The sequence below is a fragment of the Wolffia australiana genome, chromosome 15, assembly GCF_029677425.1.
Source record: "Wolffia australiana isolate 7733 chromosome 15, ASM2967742v1".
Taxonomy (NCBI): domain Eukaryota; kingdom Viridiplantae; phylum Streptophyta; class Magnoliopsida; order Alismatales; family Araceae; genus Wolffia; species Wolffia australiana.
Genome location: NC_135849.1, coordinates 12755819 through 12766640, shown reverse-complemented (window position 1 = coordinate 12766640; position 10822 = coordinate 12755819). Strand labels below are relative to the sequence as shown.

At 42.1% G+C, this 10822-nt stretch overlaps 2 protein-coding genes across 2 annotated transcripts; one reads left to right on the top strand and one right to left on the bottom strand.

The window, feature by feature from the left end:
- The first annotated feature begins 598 nt into the window (after nt 1-598).
- Nucleotides 599-8442, top strand: LOC144712855 (calcium-transporting ATPase 5, plasma membrane-type-like). The gene is made up of 30 exons (XM_078587217.1): nt 599-794; nt 877-1008; nt 1104-1193; nt 1326-1395; nt 1562-1632; nt 1702-1785; nt 1874-1951; nt 2020-2091; nt 2239-2322; nt 2416-2498; nt 2604-2712; nt 2802-2857; nt 2936-2978; nt 3056-3139; nt 3597-3734; nt 3907-3969; nt 4053-4151; nt 4770-4880; nt 4966-5133; nt 5328-5387; nt 5515-5676; nt 5747-5863; nt 6335-6433; nt 6506-6643; nt 6711-6811; nt 6899-6944; nt 7465-7599; nt 7720-7919; nt 8007-8077; nt 8140-8442. The coding sequence occupies exons 1-30, from the start codon at nt 750-752 to the stop codon at nt 8154-8156; spliced, it is 2826 nt and encodes a 941-aa protein (XP_078443343.1). The 5' UTR covers nt 599-749; the 3' UTR covers nt 8157-8442.
- Nucleotides 8089-10252, bottom strand: LOC144712854 (protein MANNAN SYNTHESIS-RELATED 2-like). Its single transcript, XM_078587216.1, has 6 exons — nt 9795-10252; nt 9423-9558; nt 9289-9356; nt 9134-9219; nt 8502-9054; nt 8089-8415 (listed from the first exon to the last, which is right to left on the bottom strand). Exons 1-6 carry the CDS (start codon nt 9894-9896, stop codon nt 8194-8196), a joined length of 1167 nt encoding a protein of 388 aa, XP_078443342.1. The 5' UTR covers nt 9897-10252; the 3' UTR covers nt 8089-8193.
- Between the last annotated feature and the right edge of the window lie 570 nt (nt 10253-10822).

The window sequence follows — 10822 nt, the reverse complement described above, 5'->3', positions numbered from 1 at the left end:
GACTTCTTTTACGCTGCTCAAATGAAATAAATGGAAACAGTCTTTTGGGTGACGGACAAATCTATGTGATTCACGAACATTTGATATGATGAATCTGAATGTGTGAAAAACTGTGTCTGGTTAATTGAACAAAACCAAACGTAACAAGCATCAACCGCATATTTTTTCATGGAGTTCTTTTACCTTGCTAAAATTGAGACAGCCTAGTCGGGAAAGGAAAAATCTATGAGAATCAACAACATTTGATATGGTGCAATTAAATGGGAGAAAAACTTTCCTTCTCTACTATATCTGGGTATCGACAATTTTCATGCATACTCGTATTATTTACTCTCATTTCTCCTGGTAATGTTCGCCACAACAATCTCGTCTTCAACGCAGCATGCAGCGCTTGTGTTGAATGCAACACGGCGATTTAGATACACTTTTGACCTGGGGAAATACGAGGAGAAAGAGAAAATAAGACGGAAGATCAGAGCTCATGCACAAGTTATACGGGTAAAGAATAGATCCTCCACACTCTTGAACACATTTTTTCTCTTCCAATGTTGAGTTTGATCTGCTGTTGAATTTCCAGGCCGCGATATTGTTCAAAAAGGCAGGCGAGAAGAAATTTCCAGGTAATTCCATGCAAATTGTTATAAATGGCGTAAACTTCGTTCATTAGCAAAATTATTGCGGTGTTCATTGCTCTAGGACGAACTTCATTTTCTGCTGGTTATGGGATAGTGGAAGATCGTCTCACTTCAATGACCAGAGACCACTCACTGTCCGCGTTACAAGAATCTGGGGGCGTAAGGGCTTTGGATTTGTTTAGGATTCGAAGTAAATTTCTAAACTTTTATTTTACCTTCTTGTTTCTCTTCTCGGGATCAGGTGGAAGGATTGTCAGCTTTACTAAGAACAAACTTAGAAACGGGAATCGACGGAGATGAAGAAGACCTGCTACGACGGCGGACTGGGTTTGGGTCGAATACATATCCTCGAAAGAAGTCGAGGAGCTTTTGGGTGTGTGTTTGTTTGATGTAATCTTTGATAGAAATGTACGTTTAATCCATTTATGACCACGAATCGTATCATGGATTTAATTTCTCCGTTTGCAGGTTTTCCTATGGGAATCATGGCAGGACTTAACTCTCGTGATCTTGATGGTAGCTGCTGTATTATCATTATTCCTGGGCATAAAGACTGAGGTACTGCCGATGTGTAATGAATCGTCTTATTTGGGTTTTTTTTTTCATTGTTGTTCTTATAGAATCTCGCGTATCTCTGTTAATTTTTCATTTCATTCTTTATTCTGAATGGACATTCAATGCTTCGTTAAGGGTTTAAAAGAAGGATGGTACGACGGAGGAAGCATCGCATTTGCTGTTATCATCGTCATCTTTGTGACAGGTAGCTTCGGATTGATATCTCGATAGTGAATTTTAGTTTTTCTACTATTCTATCTGGAAAAACGTTTTAGTTATGGTTTCATCAATCTGCATGTTACGATGGGGTTTGATTTCGAGCGGTTCTTGATTCCTCACCATTCCTCACTTTGCTGCAAATTCGTTTTCAGCTTTCAGCGATTACAAGCAGTCCCTTCAGTTTCAAAGCCTGAACGAGGAGAAACGCAACATTCACTTAGAAGTAAACAAAACTTCATCGCCTATTTGCCCTTTATTTCTCCTCCTTTTTTAAAAATGATCAAGGTGGCAGGTTGTACGAGGTGGAAGAAGGATTGAAGTTTCGATTTTTGATCTTGTTGTTGGTGATGTTGTTCCTCTGAAGATTGGGGATCAGGTTTGTGGAGTCCATGAGTTCGACCTTATTCGATTAAAAATGAATTTTATTTCCTAGTCTTTATCAAATCTCTTGATTTCTTATCAAGGTTCCCGCCGATGGGGTCTTGATCTCTGGTCAGTCTCTCTCCATCGATGAATCGAGTATGACCGGCGAGAGCAAGATCGTGAGTAATTTGATTTCTAAAAATTTCACTGAAAAGTAGAGAGAAAAAATTCGGTCCAACTCTTGCAGGTTCATAAAGATCACAAAGCACCGTTCTTAATGTCTGGTTGCAAGGTTGCTGATGGTTATGGTACCATTTTGGTAATCATCTTCTCAGGATAAATTTAATACTTAAATCTGAAAACAAAAATCAATAAATTGGTCCTCTGGTTACACATCAATCAGTTCCCAATTCAAAAATTGAAATCAGAGGCAACGCTTAGTTTCTCTCCGATTGCTTTCTTAAAGGTCACTGCTGTGGGAATCAACACCGAGTGGGGTTTATTGATGGCTAGTATAACAGAGGACACGGGCGAAGAAACCCCACTTCAGGTTTTTTAAAAAATAATACTTCGTTTATAACAAAATTTTGTGTTTGTATATTTTATTTCCTCCATGTTTAATTTGAATTACTCTTGCTGAAAGGTCCGCCTGAACGGTGTTGCAACCTTCATTGGAACTGTTGGCCTTTCAGTGGCGTCCACAGTGCTCATTGTACTTATTATCAGGTATGGTTAGTGCGTTTTCATACAATAATTTTAAGAAATCAAATAAAATGATAAGGAAAATAGTGTTTATGAAATCTGGGATCCTAATATTTTTGTTCTTAAAAGGTTCTTTACAGGGCACACTAAGAATCCTGATGGGAGCGTTCAGTTCATTGCTGGCAAGACAAGTTCTAAATCTGTGATAAATGGGGTTGTCAGAATATTCACCATTGCAGTATGCTACGCTCAGAAATACTTAAATATTCCAATATTAGTTAATATGAAATTTTCTTGAATCTCACTTTCTTTCAAAACACATTATAGGTGACCATTGTGGTTGTTGCAGTGCCTGAAGGACTTCCTTTGGCTGTTACATTGACGTATGTAATTTTTGACTATCTCACCAATCTGTTGATTTCGTTGGCTATTTAGTTGTCTGACTTTTGTTGTTTAATCAGGCTTGCATACTCGATGCGCAAAATGATGGCAGATAAAGCCCTGGCAAGTTCTTGATCATTTCAATAGTGTATCTTATCCTTTGTTTCTGTGATTTTTTTTCTGACTGAAATTTATTCTAGGTCCGGAGACTTTCTGCATGTGAAACTATGGGATCTGCTACAACAATATGCAGTGACAAAACTGGAACCCTGACATTGAATCAGGTTATCTAAATCAAGATTATTTTGGTGCTTTTTTTTGGTCTCGACAAATTGAAAATCTGATCGGAACATAAGTTGGCTTATCATTGGACTGGCCCAATAAGGTAGCCTATATCTGGGGGAGAAAGAAATAGATTTGTCGAGATATCATCCCTTTGACTCATAGGAGCCGATTGGGGCTGCGTTCAGTGGTATGGAGTTGTCAATTTGAATCAGCAGCTCCCAATGAATTGGCTTCTTTGAGCCCTGGGAAGGATCTGCTGACAAATTTCTTTCCTTCTATCATAGTTTTTCGTTCTTTTCCATATATTCTCTCAGACCACCCTGTACAACTAGCTAGACCTAACTACCAATATGCCTTTATTGGGTTGCCCAAATAATAGGGCCACTTAGGCTCTTCCCATCACAATTTAAACATTTTTTGTATATACTGGTGCTTTTTTAACTCTATTTTCTTCAGATGACAGTTGTGGAGGCCTACATTGGGGGATCAAAGATGGATTCTCCCGGTGAAATCTCAGAAATTCCCAGTAGCATGTTATCTGTTCTGTTCGAGGGCATTGCCTGTAATACTACTGGAAGTGTTTTTATACCTGAGGTATAGCTCTCTTAATTTTAGTGTTCAGATCAAGTTGAGGTCTTTAAATAAAAAAAAAATTGAGACCAGTTCATAACAGCTTTTGAATCTCTACCCATATCTTTCACCATAATTCAAGTTTGATCGTGGACATAGGTTATTCAGTATTTTACATGACTTCAGTATTTTACAGAATGGTGATGTCGAAGTAACAGGTTCGCCCACTGAAAAGGCAATCCTTGCGTGGGGACTGGAGGTACATGAAATCATACTTATATACTGATCCTTTGTTGTTTCTTTACATTAATATTATTCACCATCTTTAGTTTATTTTTGTAGATGGGAATGAATTTTAAGGATTGTGGAAGAAAATCCAAAATTCTTCACGTGTTCCCATTCAACTCAGAAAAAAAGCGTGGCGGCTTAGCACTGCTTCTTGTACGTTTAACTTTCTCCCTAAAATGTGTAATTTAATCATTAAGCATAAAATATTTCTAAAACAAAGGGAAGAAATATTTGATGGATAATCTAACTGTAAGTGCTTACTGTTTTGTAAGATATGCGCGTCAGCAATAAATAATCGGTTACTAACCAATTTTCATTGTTCAAACAAAGTTCCTATGTTAAAAGACCAATCATTTGAGTAGCTATTTTTCCCATTTCACATATGTAGATACCTCAGAATTGTGTGTGGAATTTTACTTATTTACCTTCTACATTCAAGTTCTTCATTATATATCTTTAGGATCTAGCTACCTCCGAACTGTAAGTGTAATTTTACTTATCTATATTCTACATTCAATTTCTTCATTATATATGTTTAGGATGTAGATACCTCCGAATTGTAAGTGGAATTTTACTTATTTAGTTTCTACATTCAATTTCACTCATTTCTTGGGAGATATGTGACGGGCTAAACATTTGGTGGGTTTTAAGTTCTAAAATCTGTCAACTGAAGCACTTTTTATACTTTCCTGCCTTGGTGTTATACAGAAAATATTTGATGGGTTCATTATCCTTCTACCTTCTATTTTTTATTCACAAATTTGTACTTAGGACAATGGTGAAGTTCGCATACACTGGAAAGGAGCTGCTGAGATAGTTCTATCCTCTTGCACAAAATGGGTTGATCAGAGGGGGGAGTTGGTGCCAATGGACAATGACTCAGTTGATATACTTCATCCAATCACCGTTATCATGATTTCTTCCTGAAATCAGCAGTGCCTCAAATTATATTCTTCTTCCCCTGCAGATAAGTCGATTTAGGAAATATATTGAGGATATGGCTGAAAAAAGCTTGCGCTGCGTAGCATTTGGTTTTCGACCATATCAATACAGGGATGTCCCAGGGGAAGAAGAGAGAGAAAGATGGGCATTACCAGAGGACGACCTCATTCTTTCAGCAATTGTAGGATTAAAGGTAACAAGGCATGATCTACCATAAACATGGCATTTAACATCCAAATTTTCTAAGAAAATAGTGTTCGTTCATCTGTGAGAAGACCCACTTATTTACTTAAACTTGCCAGCTCTAGGCCTGATTTTTAGAGTTTGAAGTTCAGGATTTAGGGCTTAGGGTTTCTCATATCCTTTGATGGACTGTATTTCTTTTAGGATCCTTGTCGACCTGGGGTCAAAGAGGCTGTTTGCAGGTGCATAAATGCTGGTGTCAAGGTAGTCTTACATGCCTTTCTCTATTTCTGAGAGAGTTCTTTTATCAACTTCAATCAATATTTAATGCCCAATATACTTTTAGTTTTCGTTGATCCTGAAAAAATATTTTGGGTTATAATGAGTTTAGGTTCGCTTGGTTACTGGAGATAACGTTCAAACCGCCAAGGCCATTGCTTTGGAATGTGGTATACTGGAATCAGGGACTACCTCTGAGCCTACAGTCATTGAGGGAAGAACGTTTCGAGCCTATTCAGAGATTCAACAAGAAAACATTGCTGGCGAAATATTGGTAAATTTAAGATTAAAGATGGCAGGGTCCAAGTAAGCTATTTTTATTAATTTACAGGAGCATTGTCCAGGTAATGGGGAGATCTTCTCCAAATGACAAACTCTTACTTGTACAAGCACTGAGGAGAAGAGGAGAGGTTGTTGCAGTAACTGGGGATGGTACCAACGATGCCCCTGCATTACATGAGGTAGACATTCAAATTGTTCTATTGTTCAGTAAAGTTTGTTGCACCCTCAAGAGATTGACTCTAGACGTTGATGACAGTGGTGAGGGATGGTTGAAGAATCGCTAATGACATCATCAACCATCCATGCATTAGTAAAATTTCTGTCTACCTCATCAGCATCATCGATTAGGCTGGCTGACATTGATGGAAAGGTTGAAACTAATAGGTGCATCAAACTTTTAACTAGAATGGTACTAAGTAAATGGCTGTGGTTAACTGATGGTGTGAACCATGTGTTACACCCATCATTTTCAATGTCAACTGTGAATCTAACATTGCAGTCTCATTGTCAGCCAACTTAAAAGTTGTCAGCATGGCTATTGGTCTCAATGATTGTCAATGAGATTGATGATGACTTTGACATTGAGAGTGCCCCCCGCTATCCGGCTTCTTCATTTGTTTTCTAATCATCTTTCTTTTAATGTTACACAGGCAGATGTGGGCCTTTCGATGGGCATCCAAGGGACGGAAGTTGCAAAGGAAAGTTCAGACATCATCATTCTGGATGACAACTTTGCCTCTGTTGTGAAGGTTAATCCTCCATTTAAACCCATTAATGGCATGATTATTTCTTTTTATTATAATTTATTTAACTGGGTTTAGGTTGTTCGATGGGGCCGCTCTGTCTATGCAAATATTCAAAAGTTTATTCAGTTCCAACTCACAGTTAACACTGCTGCCCTCGCGATCAATGTTGTCGCTGCCATCTCATCGGGTGATGTTCCTCTTAACGCCGTTCAGGTTGGATTTACAGCATTGCCATGGGCTTTCTTCTTCAGTGATTATGATCGAATTTCTGTTGACCCAGCTTCTATGGGTCAACCTCATCATGGACACTCTAGGGGCTCTTGCACTGGCGACTGAGCCACCAACAGATCATCTTATGGACAGGCCACCTGTTGGCCGGAGGTAAAATACCATTCAAAGTTAATATTTGTTTCCTTAGTTATCCTAATGAAGAATGATGTTCGTCACCAAGACTTGTGTTTTTGACAGTGAACCTCTGGTAACAAAGATAGTGTGGAGGAATCTCATCGTCCAGGTCCGTTTTCTCCAAATCCTGGCATACTCTCTACATCTTAGCTGCATCTTCACTTGCTAGGAAATTGAGTTTGGCATGAAGGAAAATGATGACAACGGCAAATTGTCATTGTTTTCATCAGTGATGATAGCATATGTCGTCACCATTTATCAGTTAATCATGAATCATCATCTGGTTTCCAAGAGACCTCATCATCATTGTTTATCATTTTTCAATTTATGATGAAGCATTTAGTTATGTCATCATCATCTGGTTTCCAAGCTAATAGTGACGTTCATCATCCCTGTCATCCAGCCATTAGTGATGGGTGCCTATCATCATCACACATCAGTTTCCAAGGGACATCATCATCATTGGCATCATCATCCATCTGACATCATCGTCCTTACTGGTGCTACGTCAAAAATAAGAATTGTGATCGTCATTATCATTGTCAACCTCATCATCATCATCATCATAATAATAATAATAATAATAATAATAATAATAATAATAATCTTTTTTGCTCTGTGAACCATAGGCTCTGTACCAAGTGATTGTGCTTCTGGCTCTGAACTTTGGGGGGGATAGCATCCTTCATCTCCAGGGGGAAACAGAGGAGCATGCAAATACAGTGAAGAACACGTTTATTTTCAATACCTTTGTCCTCTGCCAGGTACATTCCAATTTAAACTCGCAACATTTCATCCGAGGAAACCAAGCATTAATCTGGTTTTTTCTGCACTAGACAAGCATTTAAATCACAACACGAAATTTTGGGAATTCGTTTTCTCAGGTATTCAACGAGTTCAACTCGAGGAAGCCGGACGAAATCAACGTGTTCAGCGGTGTAACAAGCAGCCGTCTATTCATGATGATCGTGGGAATCACGGTTGTGATGCAGATCATGATCATCCAGTTTCTCGGAAAGTTCACCTCCACGGTGAGACTGAGCTGGAAGCTGTGGCTTGCCTCTTCCGCCATCGCCTTCGTAAGGCAAGTCGTTCAACCCCGTCTTAATCGCAACTAAACTCCACAGAAATCTCTCTCTAAACCCGTTTAATTCTCACTAATTCATCGCAGCTGGCCTCTTGCCGCTCTGGGGAAGCTCCTGCTCTTCCCCGAGCGACCGTTTCGGCGGAAACGAGATCTGGGTACGCTAATCTTCTTCCATCAATGGTTATTATCGCGTTAATCCCGTTCAATCTCGTCACAGCATCAGAAACACGATAGAGAGAACCCGCTGACGTCGCTTACAGAAGGGATTACGTCAGCAGTGGCACCGGCGGGCCACGTGGGCGTAGGGCAGGACCTGGGTCCGCCCGGCGGCGATTCTCTTTCCGGCGACGGCGCCGCCGAAGATGACGTCACCGGCCGCCGGCAGAAAAACGTCGCTCTGCGTGCAAACGTACGAGTCCAAGGCTCTTCCCAGCTCCTCCCCTCCTTCAACGAAAATCCTCCGCTTTATCTCCTCCGAATCGATTAAATCTTCCTGACCCATTAAAAAAGAGTTAATTTCCGTCAATGGGTCGCTCTCAGATCTCGCAAAAGCTGTTTCTAGAGGGAGAAAGATCGAACCTTGGTGTAAGTTCTGGGGAAGATCTCCTTGAGAGATTCCAGCCCTTGTTGCCACTTAGCCTGGGTGAGATAGAGGCTGGTGCTCCGGCCGAACCCCGCTCTCGTTAGCAGCGCCGCGGCCTGCGAAGGAGTCAAGCAACCCCGCTTCTTATCCAATTCATCGCCGCTGCAGTCTTGGTTAACTCGCAGATCAACGGCGACGAACCGGCCTTCTACGCTACGTCCGGGGCTTCTGAGCTCGTCGACGACGCCGGCGGCGGCGCGGCGGAGCTCCGCCGATAACGCCACCGCCGCGTGAATTGTCAAGCATGCGACCGCGTCTACGCCTTTGATTGGGAGCGATTTCTCGAACAAGACGGCGATTCTGACTAGCCGGGTTCGCCGGAAAAGAGGCGCTACGTGGGCCGAAATGTACGCTTCTGAAGCGCCGTCGGGGATTCTCACAACGGGCGGCGGCTGCGCCGCCGCCTCCGCCGGTAGCTCCGCCGCCACGCGCACCACCCCTTCCATGGCTTCCAAGAACCTCCCCTCGTCGTACACATCTCCGAATCTCCTAAAACACAAACAATAACGCTAGAAAACAAGCGAGAATTAACAAAAAGACGTGTTGTTGTTTTTTTTTTTTCCTTCACCTGCTCTCGCCGAGTTCGTTTCCTCTTATCTCAGGCAGCACCAGCGTCGCCCCCAAGAACCTCGCGACGGTCACTGCGTTGGCGATCTGAAACGGAGATAATATCGTTAGAACAGCTTCCGCGGAAGAGAAAACTTCATCGGAAGAGGTAAATGCCTGTAACTCGTGGTGCCCCGGCCCTGTTGTCAGTGAAAAAGTAACGTAGCCTTTCGGTTCCTCCACGACTGTTCGTGAAAAGAGAGCTTGAGTTAGCGGTCCAGAAGAGACTAGAGAAGGAGAGAGGGGCTTACAGGGAGCAGGCTTAGTCCAGCAGGGTTTAAGCTCATGGCCTATCTCCTTCCATGGCCCGTCTCGGAGGTCACCTGTGCGTTGGTCTTCCACTCTTATCACCCCTATCTGAACGCTGGAGACAGCTTCGAACGCCTCCTGCAAGTGAAGGTAATCAATACGTCATGCCGTCGTTCACGCAAAAAAAAAAAACTCGTCAGAAGTACCCCAGATCCAAGGAGAATTATCCGATCTAAGAACTTCTAAGCTTAGCTCAACAGATCTAGCAAAAGAAACAGAGGTTTTTCAAAGCGCATGCACAAATAAAAACACCCAGTAGATAGAGATTGAGAGAGAGAGAGTGAGAGAGAGTGAGAGAGAGAGAGAGGAGCTACCTCGGAGGAGTCGAAGTAGTCGTGCTTGACCATGTTGCTGAGCATGCCAAACAGTGACAGGGTGAGGAAAGCGCTGAGAACTTGTCTGAGATCCACGGCCATGGCCTCCAAACTTGGGTGAAGAGACAGAGTCAGATCAGATCCCGAAGAAGGAAACAGCGCGTCAAGGCCAGCCGAAGAACGCCACGGATATCTGTAGCAGAGGCAGAAGCGGACAAGATGAACAAACAGTTCATGCGTAACCCGCGTGTTTGCGACACATCGCCGTGGATTCGGGCCAAAAGAATGACGAAATCTGGAAGAAGATAGCTGCGGGGGAGCGACAGCTCAAGCCTCAAAGCGCCGACACCTTTGGTGGCAGGTACATCGGCCGTCGGTGGTGAGGAAGAATTTAAGGCGCTGAGACTGTCATCCCATGCCTTCACTCCCGGGGGGACCAACTATTTACTAGGCGAAACCGTTCCTGGCCTCGCTTCCCTCAGACGACCCCATTCCCGAGCTCTGACCTCTGTTTTGGATGTGCGACTGTGTTTTATTTTAGTCTTTCGCAGATTTTTTTAAGGGGGTAGTTGTGGAGATGGGTAGTGGGCTGAGATCACGTTTTCAATACAGATTGGTTAGATCGCCTCCTTTAGTGTCGAATAAATCCAAAGCTCCTCTAAAAAACAATTCAAAATAGCACAATTTTGGTCATTCGTTTTTTGATTAATTTTCTGAAAACTGCTTCACTAGTGTTTGGAAGGTTCTTTGCTGTGATGGGCTATATACAAAATAAGGATGATCTAATCACCTTTTGTGGTGTCGAAACCCAGATTTTTGGCCTACAGATGCATCCACACGGTCCTCAATACAATGTCATTTTCTAGAACAATGCTGCCTGGCCATTTGTGAGGGTCTTCACACCATTCCAATTACTGGAACATGGAGAGGATGCTCACGACGAAACTAGACGAGGACCACCCATTGGAAACTTTGTTGGTTTTCTCCCAATAAGGGGATCTGTTCTCTTATTGTTGAACGTAACTTTT

What these genes read in the sequence shown, in the direction of transcription:
- LOC144712854 (XM_078587216.1), bottom strand. Translation starts at nt 9,896, where the DNA reads ATGGCCGTGGATCTCAGACAAGTTCTCAGCGCTTTCCTCACCCTGTCA. An exon ending in CTGGACTAAGCCTGCTCCCT is followed by an intron (nt 9,357 to 9,422) that starts GTAAGCCCCTCT and finishes TTTCACGAACAG; the next exon opens with TCGTGGAGGAACCGAAAGGC. An exon ending in TCCCCAGAACTTACACCAAG is followed by an intron (nt 8,416 to 8,501) that starts GTTCGATCTTTC and finishes TTAATGGGTCAG; the next exon opens with GAAGATTTAATCGATTCGGA.
- LOC144712855 (XM_078587217.1), top strand. Translation starts at nt 750, where the DNA reads ATGACCAGAGACCACTCACTGTCCGCGTTACAAGAATCTGGGGGC. An exon ending in AGAAGTCGAGGAGCTTTTGG is followed by an intron (nt 1,009 to 1,103) that starts GTGTGTGTTTGT and finishes CTCCGTTTGCAG; the next exon opens with GTTTTCCTATGGGAATCATG. An exon ending in CTCTGAAGATTGGGGATCAG is followed by an intron (nt 1,786 to 1,873) that starts GTTTGTGGAGTC and finishes TTTCTTATCAAG; the next exon opens with GTTCCCGCCGATGGGGTCTT.